At 43.9% G+C, this 15,669-nt stretch overlaps 1 protein-coding gene across 1 annotated transcript in view; it reads left to right on the forward strand.

Moving 5' to 3' along the window:
• The first annotated feature begins 2,609 nt into the window (after positions 1–2,609).
• Positions 2,610–15,669, forward strand: part of bltp3b (bridge-like lipid transfer protein family member 3B) — a 59,775-nt gene continuing 46,715 nt past the window's right edge. Inside the window, exon 1 of the mRNA XM_080757038.1 lies at positions 2,610–2,976. Coding sequence (XP_080613164.1) covers positions 2,933–2,976 — 44 coding nt within the window. The 5' untranslated portion in view covers positions 2,610–2,932. The remainder of the gene's footprint in view (positions 2,977–15,669) is intronic.

Consider the following 15,669-nt stretch of genomic DNA (forward strand, 5'->3'; position numbering starts at 1 on the left):
TAGAAGTTCCTATAGTTCGGTGATGGGGGTGTGGGTGTAACTACTATATAGTTATGGTGACGTTCATGTTCGATACTAATACCATTACTTTGTAATGGAAACATTCACTCGCGTCGCCCTGGCTGGCTACAATGTTACACAAGTCACCATGGAAATGCATTGAGAATTTGAGCATTGTTGTATACGTTGGTTACACAGTGCTAAAGACAATGCTCCAGAGTAGCTATTGTGAAACGTTTGCTAAGTTTTCTTTAGGCTATTGAGTATCATTTTGTAGTGGCTATACCCCGGATCGTTGTCATCACGCCCTCTAATAAAAAGTCACACACGAGTCATTCCAAGTTCGAACTTCTAACAGACCAACCAATCTTGAATTGGTGGTAAAACAGCTGTAATGTTGGAAAATGATGCTTTCACATATGTAATGTAATGTGCTTGCATAATGTCTGCAAGTATACTGAGTAGCCTAAAAGAGGGGATGGGGGGGGGGGGGCTGTTTTCCTCTAGCTATTCTCTGCTCCTCCCTTCATACGTGGCAGTAGTGCTGGTATATGTAATGGCTATGGCACCATGTCACTGAATAGAACTAAAAAGTCCTGCCCTTCAGGCTTACATTTCTTCTTTGTCTTGTAGTTTCTCCTGTTTAATTTCATTTAGTTTGAAAACTTTTTTTTGTGGTGATTGGTGAAGCACTTTATCTTAAAAAAGTACATTGTTGTTGTTATTATTAGCCTATTATAAGAGAAGGTAAAACATGTTCTAAGAATCCAGTGTTTAAACTATTTTCTTTTATTTACCATTTCCTTTGGTGGGAAGTATAGCATGTATAGGACAAATAATAAACAACACTTTTGAATAAAGTTATGTACACAAATAACAAACTATTGCACAGGCACATACAACAGACGCTTGTCCTTTATTCCCTCTGCTCTGTCTCTTTAACTTGTTATACATTATTATAATTGAGCATTAAGTATAAACCTGCAGGATAAGAAGTGTTTAACTCTTATAACACTTGGTTGAGAGGCACCAGAATTATCTGTTTTGTTTTGTTTACTCCTGTATTTTAAGTTGTTAACTTTTCCATCTCTTAGGCTAAACCAAATAATGCATTTCATGTGAATATTTTATGTGATGTAACTTTCATCAAAAACTAAGAAGTTTTGATGTTGTAGCCTACACATATAGTCTACATCATCAAACAATAGGATACATTGTAGACTGGATGCTTTTCAGTGTTTTCTCCCCCCCCCCTCCCATGAATGAACACTTAACATGCACACTGCACACTTCTTTGCCACATCTGGAAAATGGTTAGCATATTTTAAATGTCAAATGTCTCTATTCTCATCTTGGCCACCAGATGTCACTAAAGGATCGTTCATGAGGACCAGATACAGCATATCTATCTGATCAGGATCATGCTCACTGCATGTGACTTGATTGATTGATTGATTGATTGATTGCAAATTGTATTCAAAGTATGCAGAATGGGTACATTTCAAACGAAAACACAAGTCAATACAAAACTTTGGACGACACCATGATCAAGCATTACACTTGTTTACAGCAGGGTCCACCATTTTCAATTCATCATAAGATTTTACAAAGTGAGTGCAATTCCATTTTTATATTAGTCTGACTGATTGAGATAATTTCCTTTTCATTGAGGATAAGAGTAGGGAAGAAAAGGATAGAGGGATATATATAAATTTTTATCCTACTTCAGGAAACAGCTGCTCAGTCATTTCATCTTCCATTGAGGCTGATGAAAAGCTCTCTCTGGGTGAAATCATGACTTGTCATTTTAAGCCCCTCTTATCAAGACGCTGCATTCCCATGGCCCAGAGGGACAGTGACGCTGTTCCTGGTTGTCTAGCAACGTGCGTGCGTGTGTGTGTGTGTGTGTGTGTGTGTGCGCGTGTGTGCGTGTGCGACGTGCGTACGTGTTTGTGTGTGTGTGTCAGGACTGCCAACACTGTTGTTGTTGGTTCCTGCAGGAGTTTCCATATCTCCTGCATGATCCCTGTATTGTTTCTTTCTTCTGGATTTGGCATCAAAGATCCCCAAATCCACCAGAACACAGGAGGAACGTACATCTACCGGTATGTTAAAATGTTTACGTGGGGTCTGGGCAGTGCATGCATTGCAAATTGCAATCACACAGAGATGTTAAATAATTGAATAAAATCATCCATCCATCAATCAATAAATAAATCAATCAATCAATCAATCAATCAATCAATCAATCAAACAAACAAACAAACAAACAATCGCTGCCTGCCTGGTGGTCAAAATCCGAGACAGATCTGGATAACATAGCCTGTTGTGTCCATTTACTGCTCGGTGCTCAGATCCGGTCTAGAGCCCGGCCCGCCCTACTGTATCCAATAATTTGGCAAGACGACACGATCTGCACACAAACCATATCCGTGTCCGCTCTAACAGACTACGAGCCGTGTCACCGTGGCAACCAACTGAACTAACCAATCACGCAGCACGGACCGTCCCTCCGGGCTATGGGGTGGTGGAGTTCTCCAGGTGGCGGCGGTGCTGTAGTCCGTGTGTTGTTGTTGCTGCGTCGTCGCTATCTCCACAGTTGAGTCAGTCTGAAGGTGGATGTAGTCGTGATGCTGCTGGCCTCCTCCTCACAGTGCAGCTTCACGTCTGTCTGGGGCTAGCCTAGCTAGTCAGTCAGTGTGCTAGCATACAACCGGAGGCCTGGAATGACATTGTTATTCTTTACTTTGTGTCTTTTGAGGGGAAGGAAAGGAAGGAGCCATTCCACCACCACACACCATTCAAAATGACGAGCGTCTGGCACAGCAGCAGCAGGGATTTGAACTGAGTCAACCTCGAGCTAGCAAGCAGGCTAGTTTTTATTTATTTAAAGCTAGCCAGCTGGGACACCGGCGGTTCTATTGGATCCACCATGGCTGGACTGATCAAGAAACAGATCTTGAAGCATCTCTCCAGGTCAGTTCTGTGAACACAGATATGGGGGGTGAGGGTAACGGAAAACGATAAATCTATAAAACATCGCCCTTGCTTCAAGTCAAATCTATATCGTGGTGGTACCATGAAGATAATAACACAATTCACGTTATAACCCGAACCCTGTAGGTCTAAATAGACTAATAGTGTCGCGACCGAATTAAACTGAAAACACGATATAGTTTTGAAGTGTAGTAATACACATCAATAATTGCTGTGAACTTCAGTTTGGATTGTTGTGACAGGTTCTGCAAATGGAAGCCATTAGCCATGTACCTTGATGATGATGATCTGAAAGAATAAATATTCAAATTAATAATGCAATGTTATTCTATTACCGGTCTATTACCGATGTAAGTATTATGTTACATTATTAAACGACAGGCACGTACATAGCGTTAGCTTACGTAGCTGCGTTAAGAAGAGAAGCAATTATACTTTGACTGTCCGAATATAGAAACATCATCTGTGTTTTCATTTAGTTCACTATACTCACACAACTTGAACTAGCCAACCAGGGGGCTGCTGGAAGGAAACAGGTTGAACAAGTCTAGTGTTTGAATAAAAATGATTTCAAACTACAATCTCAGCTGCTTCTTCTGCTTCACTTTGCAAAACCTACTTCATTCTAAATATAATTTAGAGTAGTGTAAATTAACTTATTGCAATATTTATTATGGGATAAGGGCTGCTTCATTATCGCCAGATGCTCATACAAACTTGTCCCAAAGTGATTATTCACTTTTTAAGATAGTGTGCAGGACTTCCAACATAACCCCCTGCGCACCTGCCTCTCCTCCTGCATGTGGCTACCTGTCTGTGTCTACCACCTCTGGCAAGTGTTATATATTATAGAAGGCGACCAGAATAGCATTCTCTCCGTCAACCTACCTCCTCACACCTTGATTTATTGATATGTGCTTACTGCTTAGTATTTCTACTGGTGGTGTGATGGACAGCACATACCGCTCTCTACCCACTTTACATGCATCATTCATTCCCCCACTGATGTGTCTTGTCTCCCCGGGGACTTTTGTCCGGAATGCTTAATACCGGAATGCTTAATATTTAGATATCTTGGAACACGTAACCGCCGTTCCCTCTTCAGATATACTACCAGCTGCTCGCTTAGAACTGATGGTGTTTAGTCCTTCCTTGGACAGTTTGTTCTGACATGAGAGGATTTTGAAATGACACATGGATGGTGATAGCGGTGCCACTACGATCAATGTCTAACCTTTGAAACTTGCTGGCAACACTAGCAAGGAAGGAACACACCTCATATTATATTACATGTCACAGGTGCAGTAACGGGTGAAAAGTTCATCCGTAACATAGGCAGATAAATGGGGTTGTGCTGCGCCTGCCGAAAACAAGCAAAGTGCACAACTGATCCTGTGGAGAGGGTTTCTTAGGGGTCCTTTGTGAAAAGATGCCCCTTGGCCCGGCTATGAATAGAGATTCATTTGTAGCACAACTACTGCAACGTTTAAGACCGCTTTGTCCTTCATGCTACGAGACACTGCCAAGTTTTGCACTGCCATAGAAACACAGCCTATACGTGTCATGTCCTTCATTGTCCTACAACACAGGCTTGTTTGTGTGAGTGAGTAGGCACAAGCGTAGGCACAAGCGTCTCTGCACGTGAGTATGCATGCCGTCGGCACCAATAGTGTCAACAGTAGCAGGAAATTGTCCGATGGTAGTGATGATGTCATCTGTCCTATAGCCGGCTGGTCAAGTGATCTGGTCTGCGTCAACCTGATTGGGTCCACTGCATCCACCGAGGAGGCGGACATATGCCCACTGTTCAAGCGTAGTGATGACGATGTCATGGCGACATCAGTGCTGATGTCAGCATGCCAAGGCAACATCAGAGAACGTGCTCCTTTTGACTAGGATTTGTCATTGTATTAAAATTAGATGCTCTGTTCAGTTGGCTGACGGGTGGAATTGTAACGTATGTTTGAATCAGGATGCATTTACCATATAAACATTATTCCGAATGCTCCTGAGAGTTTGGGAATCGGGATACATGCATTTAGACAGTTTTTGGTTAGACCAGTCATTAGTCCTACAACTACAACCTATCTCAAACCCTCACCCTAAACCTAACCTCCCACGGGGCAGCACACCTAAACCTAACCTTAACCCATGTCTAACCAATGACTAGTCTAAACTAAGTAAGTATGCACCCGTCCCCATGACATGTCCACATGCCCTTTAGTAGTAGTAGTAGCATTTTGAATGAAATGCGTTAAAGGTCATGTATACAAATGAGGAACGAGGAATGCTTTTATTCAGGTTGGGTATGAATCTCTGTTCTGTTCGGAATATATCCATTCGGAATGACTGAATGTTGTCCATGTAAACGCAGCCAGTTGTTATTTAATACTAGCTTTCACAGCAAAGACATCTGCGGCAACAGCAATATTATGGGATGCCATTGCTTTCCAATGTTGGCTAGGTCACTGAAACGAACGCAGTCCGTTCGGTGTGCTTACACAACCGCAGGCCGTGTTGTCTGTTTCAACACAGCTTGGCTGTGAGAGTTCTATCTGTACGTGAGCCGTTGGCAGAGGAAGAGTCTGGGGGCACGCATCGGAAAAAAAGCCAGAGTGTGACACAACAACGCATTTGACTTTTACAGTTCATTGACTCAGCAGTCTGCAATGACTCAGTTGCCCCGTTTGCAATGGAGCTGAAAGTACTGTATTTTATAGGGCCTTTTTTGTTTGTGTTTCAGGAGGAGGATGTAACCTATTGTGTCAGTATAATCATCTGGGTTTCTTTATTTTGGATTATTCTATTAATTTTGTTGTTACAGACCGTTGTTAAAGATCATGAACTGATACTAAAACCACGTATTAAACTAGTCTAAAAATACATGCGTGCGCGCGCTGTTTACCTTTTACTGGGCATGCGTGGATTAGGTATTTGACAGTGGAATGGACTCAGGTAGCCCCATGGGTGAGTTGATAATGAGGTGTGTGTTTCTCCTTGTTACCTGCAGGCTCGAATATCGACTGGACCCTGGCCCATGGCCAGCCAGCTCGGGGTCCTGTTACACACACGCACGCACGCACAGTCGCACACACCACACACACTGAGACGCAGACGTCATGGTACAGAGAGAAGTTACCCCATGGTGTTTCCATACTCTTGCAGACAGTAGGTTTTTAGGCAGGCCATGCTTTTCTTGTATTGAGCGCATTTCAACAAGACAATTGAAAGTTATTTACATAAAACATTTATTATTGAGACAATAGGACATAGCAAAAGAAACGCATTATAAAAGGACCTTTTATAAAAAAACAAATAAGTTAAATCACCTATAGACAGGAAACACCCATCTCCCTAAATTGTGTTTCTGATCTATAGCGTAGAAGTATTTCCAATTTAGGACCCTAATAGGATACACCTATTATACCTTTATAGACGGGAAAAACTGATCTCCTTAATTGTAAATGCCTAATTACCCTGATAGGAAACACCTGTGACCTTATAAACGGGAAATAGAAAAAATGACTGGATGGTGCATGGCGATGTAGCACAAGATCAAAACATTATTTTGACCCTAAACCAATGCTTTATAAACCACCAACACGTTGAAATCAATTCTTTGACAGACAGGGAGCCTCTGTAAAGATCCAGTAAGAACTATGATCCACTTCCTTGGTAGTGCATGATGCTGTGCTGCACAATTATGGTAATCGTAAAAAAAGAGATTGCGATCTAGATTCAGACACCTACGCAATGTCAATTCCTACATTTGAGCAAGATTCTTGCAGCAATAGTTGGCTGTCCGATTCATTTGAGTTATTCTTATGTTTTTGCTACAAGAGAGAGACTTTTAAGAGAGGTTTAAGTCAAGCCTTTTGATCTTGTCTGTTTAAAGCCACAGTAGTCGGTGCCACATTTTGAATGAAGTAATGTTCAGCGACATGACAATAAATACTTTCATGGAATCTTTTTGAATCGTGCGAGAATCATGATTGCAATTCATGTGGAGGAAAATGGAGATTCACATTTTAGCAAGAATCGTGCAGCACTATTCCTTAGTATTAGTACATTTTTGCTGTTAACCCCAAGCTACACCAATGCAAGAAGTTGCAACTCCTTGCAGTTTTAAGTTAACCGCACCAATGCAACTCCTTGCAACTGCCATTGTGGTTAACAGTTGCATGTTGCAAGGTGGTGTGGTTTTCGCTTTAGAATAACTTAATCAGCTACCCAGCCACACACACGGACACAAGCATTTACGACAATTTAGGAGATTTGAGAGGATGTTCTTATCCAGAGTGATTTAATACAAAGTACAACTTCAGAGAAACTGGCATGAACCCTATAGTCTACAAACGATAGGGTAAATGGAGTGCAAAGAAAACAATTTAGTGCTGCAAAGTAACTAGGATTTCAGGCCACATCAAACCTTGCATCTGTCTAAACAACATGTTATCTAAATAACATTCTTTGCATTTGCATACAAGCAAATGATGTGAACAAAAAAAAGCATAAAACACACTCACGCACGCACACACACACTATGTGGCTCAAAATGCCATTCTATTTAATCTACTGGAGAGTTTATCAAACCCACCCCAGTCCGCAGTCTTCCCAACAGGCTGTTGCAAGTGACGGATAACTGGATCCGACTTGAACTTTGAAATACCCCCACCCTCCCAACTGTGTAATGACTAGATTAGAGTAAGTGTGAATGAATTGGAATCTGATGTCACAAGACCCACGGCACAGCAGTCCAGTGGATTTATAGCCCTGTTGGCAGCCTGACATCTCGAGGGTGCAGGCCGGGCAGTGTGCAATTTGCAGCGTGCACGGCTGATTGATAAAACGTGTTGAGCCAAGCGGTTGATAGGAAAAGGTACCGAGTGACCGGACCCGGACCCTTTCCATAGGAAAGATTATCACCATCTTCTCGTGCTTTGGGAATGAGCTCAAGGCTTGAGAGCGATTAAGCCGACTACGTCCCTGGTGGTATGCGGCGACTGCTGAGGGGGGGGTTAATATAAGCCAGGACATTATTGACGAGGTGACACGGCCGCTACCACAGGCGTGGCCTAGTTCACATCTTTCTGGGGCGGCAGTGGCTCAGGGGGTAGAGTGGTCTGTAGAGCAGCCGGATGGGAACCGTGAGGTTCCCAGTTCGATCCCGGGTTCCCCCAGAGTTGGTGTCGAAGCGTCCTTGAGCAAGACTCTGAACCCCTAATTGGTTCTGATGTGCAGCTTGGTGCCTTGCATGGTTTCCTCAGTCATCGGAGTGTGAATGATCTATGTAAGGCGGCTTGGATAAAGGCACTATAATAACTATATAAATGCACCATTCTTCATCAGTTATTTACCATTTCCGTATCCCACTAACTTATAAAGTTTTGCTTAGTTGTCTAATCTTTGTCCGGGTAGCTCAGTAGGTAGAGCTGTCGCCACAAGTTCCTGGGTTCGATCCCGGGCACCGCCAACTCAGCATATGAGTAGCACGGCTTGGGTGCGGCGAGTCAGACAGTGTTACCGGCTGATACCGAGTACAGACAATAAGAGACTCCATACCTACTTCTTAATCTTACCTTTGTTACTGGTGGTGATGTCAGCATTTCATGTACAGTAGATGAAGAAGAATCACTCCATCAGGAATAATTTACAAGATACACATACATACACACACACAGTCCTCTACAGTCTACCTATGCATTACATCAGAGGGGATAATCATTCACAGTGGCGCACCCACCTGGCTCAAAGGCACTGTTGGTGGCCTGTGGGCACTTAGATGTAATACCAGCCACTCTCCTATCTGTGCCGGGGATCAAACCAGCAACCTTTTGACTGAGTCACTGGTCTGCGGCCTCTCTGTGTCAAAGCCAACCTGCCAACCCCCGTAGTTTGATATAGGTTTATTTTTAACTTTGAACATTTGCACCTGATTTCTGTATGTTAAACACTGGCTATGTGAATCTGACTGAAGTCTTGTATCCCTTGAACATTTGGCCTATATTTCAGTTTAGTTCTGCACATGTTGAGGTATTTCCTTGAGATATGGACTGTGCAAATTAGTGTTAGATAAGATAAGATGGATAAATGTACAGTTAGACTCCAAGTCAGTCAGTCTAAAACGCTTCGCTCAACTAGAGACAGAGGACAATCTCCCAGCTAATAGAGTGCCCTTTTTAGTACTCAAAGTTAAAACTGACTGGAAACAATTACAGTTTTAAAAGAGTGCATGCGTGTGCATGTGAATTCTTGCCTTTCACTGGCTGCCTGTAGGTGTGCGTGTATGGTGAATGCATGAATCAGCATCTTCTGTTTTCTGTAGGTGTGTGTCAGGGTTGGCAAGTTGTTGAAGTCAAGCATTGATATGGATGATGAAACAGAATTTTAGTGAACGGGTGGTGCATGCAGGGGTAAAGTAAAGTTCTTGCCCTGCATTGATTGAAATATTTATTAGCACTTTGCAGAATTACAGTACATTTCAAGCACAACTCAATACAACGACTGTTAACTGTGAGTAAACGACCCAATAAAGCATTACACTTGTTTACAAGAGGGTCCGCCTTGTTCAATTCATCAAAACCTCCATACAGTAGATACAGGGGTTATTAAAGTCATCCATGGTGCCTTCGGTTTGGCCTGGCGTTTCAACAAAAATAAAAAGAAGGCGTTGGCACACAACGTGTATAGATAGACACATTCAGAGACGGGTCCCCGTTGTGCTTGAAATGTACTGTAATTCTGCAAACTGTTAATAAATACTTCAGTCAATCAATCAATCCCTGGTCGCAGAGAACGTATTTCCTGCAGGCGGAGACAACATATCTGCGGTGTAAACAGCCAGGTCTTCTATTACATTGAATGGGAAAGTGACGTGATGTTAGTCTGCTCAAACGTTACTCTTTTACCTGCTTTTTACTAACACTAACTTTACAAAGATGCCCCCCCCCCCCCCCCACCGCAACGGGATAAAAACATGCTTTTTCTTTTTTTCCATTTGGTACTTTATTTACAGTTTGCTAATAAACACAGTAGTACGATTTCAGTTGACAACAAAGACATGATTCACTCTCTCATGACGTGACTCGAAATTGTGGTGGTCGCTTATTTAAAACAAAAGCCACCATATTAGCATTTGAATACCTGTTCTGAGAACAATCCCACCACCCCCGTAAAGGTGTGACTACGTGACAAAACCTCAGTAATGGGGGAGGGAAGCTCAGGGGTGCTATTTTGTGTTCCTATTTTCTTCAAGGGTGCTCCAGCTACCAGGCACCCCCGTAGTTTCCCCAGACCAAGTAGCGGTGGCAGTGACCATGGGAAAAAAGAATTGGAGAAAAATGTAGAATCTAAGTTTATTTAAAAGGCAGACACCTTATTAATATTTTCCTAGTAATGTTTTGTGTGAAAACAAGGATGCTTCGATTGAGGTTTTGTTCGATCACATTTCTTTATATTTATGGTGACTGTGGTCACATTTTATATCATGCATCACACTTCCTTGACCTAAATGTTAATTGGGTTCCTATATGTGACTTAGGCATGAGTAACGCTTAACTTATACTGTACTTGTTGCTGGTTGAAAATGGAAAAACGTGTTAAGCATCAATAGATTAGATCTATTTGCCTTGTCTGAGTGTCCAGACTGAGAAACCGTATTTAAATCACATTTTAAACCACCTAGGAATGTGGTTTGAATCTGATTAGCAAAAATCTGATTAGAATTTTCTTTTACTTGATAAAGACAATCTGATTACAATTTGGACCGGCAAAGATTCTACATACTCTGACACATGGGTTATCCCAGTCACAGTTTGTAACTAAATTCAATGATGAAATAGCCACCTCAATAAAGGCTTTTAAACTTTTTCACCAGCCTTATTTGTTTTTGAGTCCCCAACCAACTAACCAAGACAGGGTGCACCTTCGTTTTGAACTTCTGAGCACCCCAGAACATTCTTTTTGAGTGGTGCAACCACTCTTATACGGAGCTTTGTATGTCTTTGCAGAGGCGGAAACTCTGTGGGTTCAGAGGCGCGATTGAACCCCCTGCATTTTGGCAAAGGCGCGACTGAACCCTGTACTGAACTGCAGTAAATTATGCACCCACTGACTGTCCACTGAAATTTCCCCTCCCCAGTGGTCATGTTGTCATGCACGTGCACGTAGTCACATACCTTTACGAGGGGTTACAAGATGCCGCATTCAAATGCTAATAAGGTGGCTTTTGTTCTGCTGCCAGGTAGAGAGTACAAATGAGTACAAAACTCGTTTTTTTTCCACCGCTGGGCGGGGGGGGGGGGGGGGGGCGTGGCTGCTTGAACCCCCTGCCGTTATAAGAACTTTCCGCCACTGTGTCTTTGGCTGTGTCCTTGGGTCCCTGTGTCCCTGGCTGTGTCTGAGCACGAAAATAGCGTTTGGTTGGTTTTCATCACCAAGTGTCACTGTTGTGCAGCCTAATACACACACATTAACTGTATATGATTTTGGGTGTGACAGTACAGTAGAGGGACCCCCACACGGTGGTAACTGTCATTTCTCGTCCGTTTCGGACGTGGGGTGGCACGCCGGAACCGGGCCGGCACCCTTGGTGCGTTCCTGTGGGTCTGGAAGTTCCGTGGACACCCACATGGAGTTGCACCATTCACTTCACATGGGTGTGATTTTTTTCTTGGGCCTGCATGCCAGAGAGAACATAGTCTCAGTCTGTGATGTATTCTGTAGAGACAGCATATTCGTACGCCATTTAATTTGTGTTTGGTGTCCTGACCTGTCCTGCCTGCCCCACTGGGCCTCCAGACAATGTGGCGGGCTGTTGGCAATGAGAAATAACGTAAAGGGCGACAAACTCGTGAGGGAAGATTAACTGGGATAATTCAATTCTATTAAATCGACTAAACTAGATTACTTATACATAATCGCGCTGAAGATAAAGTAGTGAGCAGGTTCGACTCTTGTTTCAAAGCGTAGTAATTTGACTGTTCAGCCCACACTGAACCAAACAGTGTATTGAAATGGGTATTCTTTGTCCATTTTAGCTGTCCTAGCTTGCTGCTGAAAGTGGACATATTTGCTTTGTCTTGCTAATGGAGTCGAGTGCATCATTTGTCCGATTTAGGAATAATAGAGCTACTGTCCTTTATGGAAAACGTTTGTCAGACTGTGTTTCTGTAGTGCACTGTTTCTCAACCAGTGGTCCATGCATAGACCAGTATTGGTCCCTTGCACAATTACAGATGGTCCTTGGGACAAAGGTTTAAGAAAACATTTGAACTATGAGATGTAGTGTAGAGATTGAGAACGAAAAGCTTGAAATGGAATGACGATTGTTACGGGTTTAATATACTTTGTTGTGTGGCGAAAATAGCTGACGTACAAGCACACACCACTTTGTGAGCTTGTAGATCTGCTATTTTCGGTGTGCAATGTTCAATATTAATTAAAGATAGAAGATAGAAGTATTGTGTTGGATGCCGATGCTCGATTTACATATTGTGTGGGTCAGTGGGGTCAGGGTGGTCCTTGAGGATTATCCAAAACACACTAGTGGTCCAGACAGCTCAAATAAACCTGGGAACCACTGCTCTAGTCTAGCCCATTAAGACCTGTGGCCCATTCTACAAATGCCTTCTAAATCAGAAGTTCTCACACTTTCAAGATTAATAGAAATAATATTCTAAAATAGCAGATGTGCAAGCTCGCAGTGCAGCACGAAGTGACGCGCTGTGAGCTTGTACATCTGCTATTTTTGACTAGCCAACGTATACATATATACGACGTTGCCACACGGATGCTTTCCCGGTGTTAATGCACCAGTGGAGTGACTTATATTATTGCAAAGGATATTGCAGATGGGCCCCCAAATAATTGGCGAAAACACAAACCCAAAAAGCGAAGCAACCTGAGCAACAACCTGAGCAGGACCTGTAATCTTGTAGATCTGCTATTTCCACTAGTTTGGGTCTCGGGTGAATATCTTAATTTCTGTTTTGGGTCATGAGACTTAATGCGCTGGTGCTGCAAGCTTGCTCCAATGGGCATAGACTGCAAGAATGCAACTAACTTTTCAGTTTTCAAGATCCGCATTCTTTCCAAGTCCCCAACGAATGTCCACAAAACTCTCTCTCTCTCTCTCTCTCTCTCTCTCTCTCTCTCTGTGTCTGTCTGCAAGACCCCGTGGTTCATTTTCTCTATAAACTCCCACCCCCTCTCTCCTCTCTCCGTCCTCCCTCTCGCCAGTGCTTCTCCCTAAATCTCCCAGTTGTTTTGTGTTGTGTGGGATGTGATTGATGACCTGAGTCTCTGTATTATGCAGGACAGACAGACCACATACTGTACTACATACCTCTCACCAGCCTGTTGGCGATGACCACTCTCCTTGTGGAGACTGGAACTGTGTGTGTGTGTGTGTGTGTGTGTGTGTGCGAGTGCATTCCGATAGGCCATGCCATTTTTAACTCAATCATTATCATTATTGAGTATTCTTAGAGAGAGAGAGAGAGAGACTAGCTGGTTGATATTTGATCAGCGGTCGGTTGCAATGAATATTTAACTGCTACCAGGGCTGTACATACAGGCATTGTCCATGATGACTGAACTGAGAACAGTGGTGCGTGCGTGCGTGCGCATGTGTGTGCGTTGTACTCCCATACCGATGTACCTGTAGACACTTGTTTGTACAGTATGTGTGTGTGTGTGTGTGTGTTTCTGTTGCTCCTGTCTATTCACTCTGTGTGTGAAGCCGTTGCTCCTGTGCTGTGGAAACGCTTCACGCCACTGAATAATTGACACAGCGAGAGAAGGAGAAACGGATCGCCTCGCTGCCGGCATGACGTGCCGTTGAGTGGAAAAGCACAGGAAGTGACCGTTTGGACGTTACCTGCTGCGTTACGCCTGGATTCTGAGGCCCTCCATAACGAAGCACCTTTAGGTTGAATGTGCAGAAGTTGCGCACAGACATTTTGTTCCTTTTCGAGGGCAGCAAAGCCGCCGTCCGTTGAGCGACGCTCTCTGCACACCTACATTTGGGGACAGGTGTAGGAAGGTTATGGGCTGGGCGTCTGACTGTGGAAGAAGGGACAGGTGTAGGAAGGTTATGGGCTAGGTGTCTGACTGTGGAAGAAGGGACAGGTGTAGGAAGGTTATGGGCTGGGCGTCTGACTGTGGAAGAAGGGACAGGTGTAGGAAGGTTATGGGCTGGGCGTCTGACTGTGGAAGAAGGGACAGGTGTAGGAAGGTTATGGGCTGGGCGTCTGACTGTGGAAGAAGGGACAGGTGTAGGAAGGTTATGGGCTGGGCGTCTGACTGTGGAAGAAGGGACAGGTGTAGGAAGGTTATGGGCTGGGCGTCTGACTGTGGAAGAAGGGACAGGTGTAGGAAGGTTATGGGCTGGGCGTCTGACTGTGGAAGAAGTTGTCTGAACTCCCATGCGAGCCACGATCCATCCAATCCTGTTTGGAACCAGACATGTGACAGAAAGCTATACGGCACGGTGTCACAGTCTGTAGTGCTGGGTTCGATTCCCGCTGGGGACACTGTAGGCGCTAGGGGCATGATCTCTCCTCCGTGTCATCAGTGCCCATACCCAAGGCGAGGTTAGCGAAAGGGCCTTTCTGTGTAGAGTTTGCATGTTCTCCCTGTGTCCCCTAGCCTAGGGTAACAAAAAACATGCAGTAATTCTGGTCTCTAAACTACCTCCCCCTGGCCAGCCTGATGGAGGGGAAAGGAACTGGTTGGAATAACGTGTTCCTTCCATGCGCTACGTCCAACCAGGGAAACTCCCCCCTGTCAGGTGTAAAGGAGCAACTTGGACACTCAGGCATGAAGGAAGCATGAGTTCAAGTCCGTTGCTCTCCCCTTGTCCCCCATATATGCGTGCATGACATACCGGGTATGTGCGTGACAACCTAGACCAATTTAGCCATTACAAGAAAGTGATTTGGGCAGTGAGCAGGACATACTTTTACACACACACACACACACACACACACACACACACACACACACACGCACACTGCCTACTTGACTCCAAACAACAGAATGCCACCATCAGTGAGTGTCTTTAGCAAACACAGAGTAACCTTTACCAAACACAATGTTAAAGGTCAGATGGGGACATTAACCCCAGTATAGATCGACCCAAACGTCATTCTATTCTACTATGGGCCCTATTTTCGTACGTGCCTTATCCCCTTTTCTTTTTTTTTGTATTTTGAAAAACATTTTAAAATGCTTCAAATAGCCGATCTACATCATCGACACTTTGTGAGCTTGTAGCTTCTGCCTGCGGTGTTGTGTGGAAAGCCTGGTCCAGTCTAAAGCCTGCCATGCACAGCGACTAGGGTCGGTCTGTCTGTCTGTCTGTCTGTGTCTCTCTCTTTTGGGGTGCTGGCTGGGTACCCCAAAATTAAACTTATATTAAAACTAAATACCCGTAATGTTTTAAACCAAAATTCCCCTTTTTGCGCAACGCACGGCTGAGGGGGGCCCTTACATTTTGTCTAGCCCGGGGCCAGGGGCCCCTGCCCTAGTACTGTAAGTCCGGCACTGATTGGGAAGTCCTTATGGCTGTGGCTTGAGTCATAGTGACATGTCATAACCTCCATCTTTCCACATGTCCTGGCTCTGGTCTGGACAGCTATAGAGAATGTAAAATCAATACTTAGCTATTTG

Source organism: Protomyctophum bolini (genome assembly GCF_963924005.1).
Source record: "Protomyctophum bolini genome assembly, chromosome: 23".
Taxonomy (NCBI): Eukaryota; Metazoa; Chordata; class Actinopteri; order Myctophiformes; family Myctophidae; genus Protomyctophum; species Protomyctophum bolini.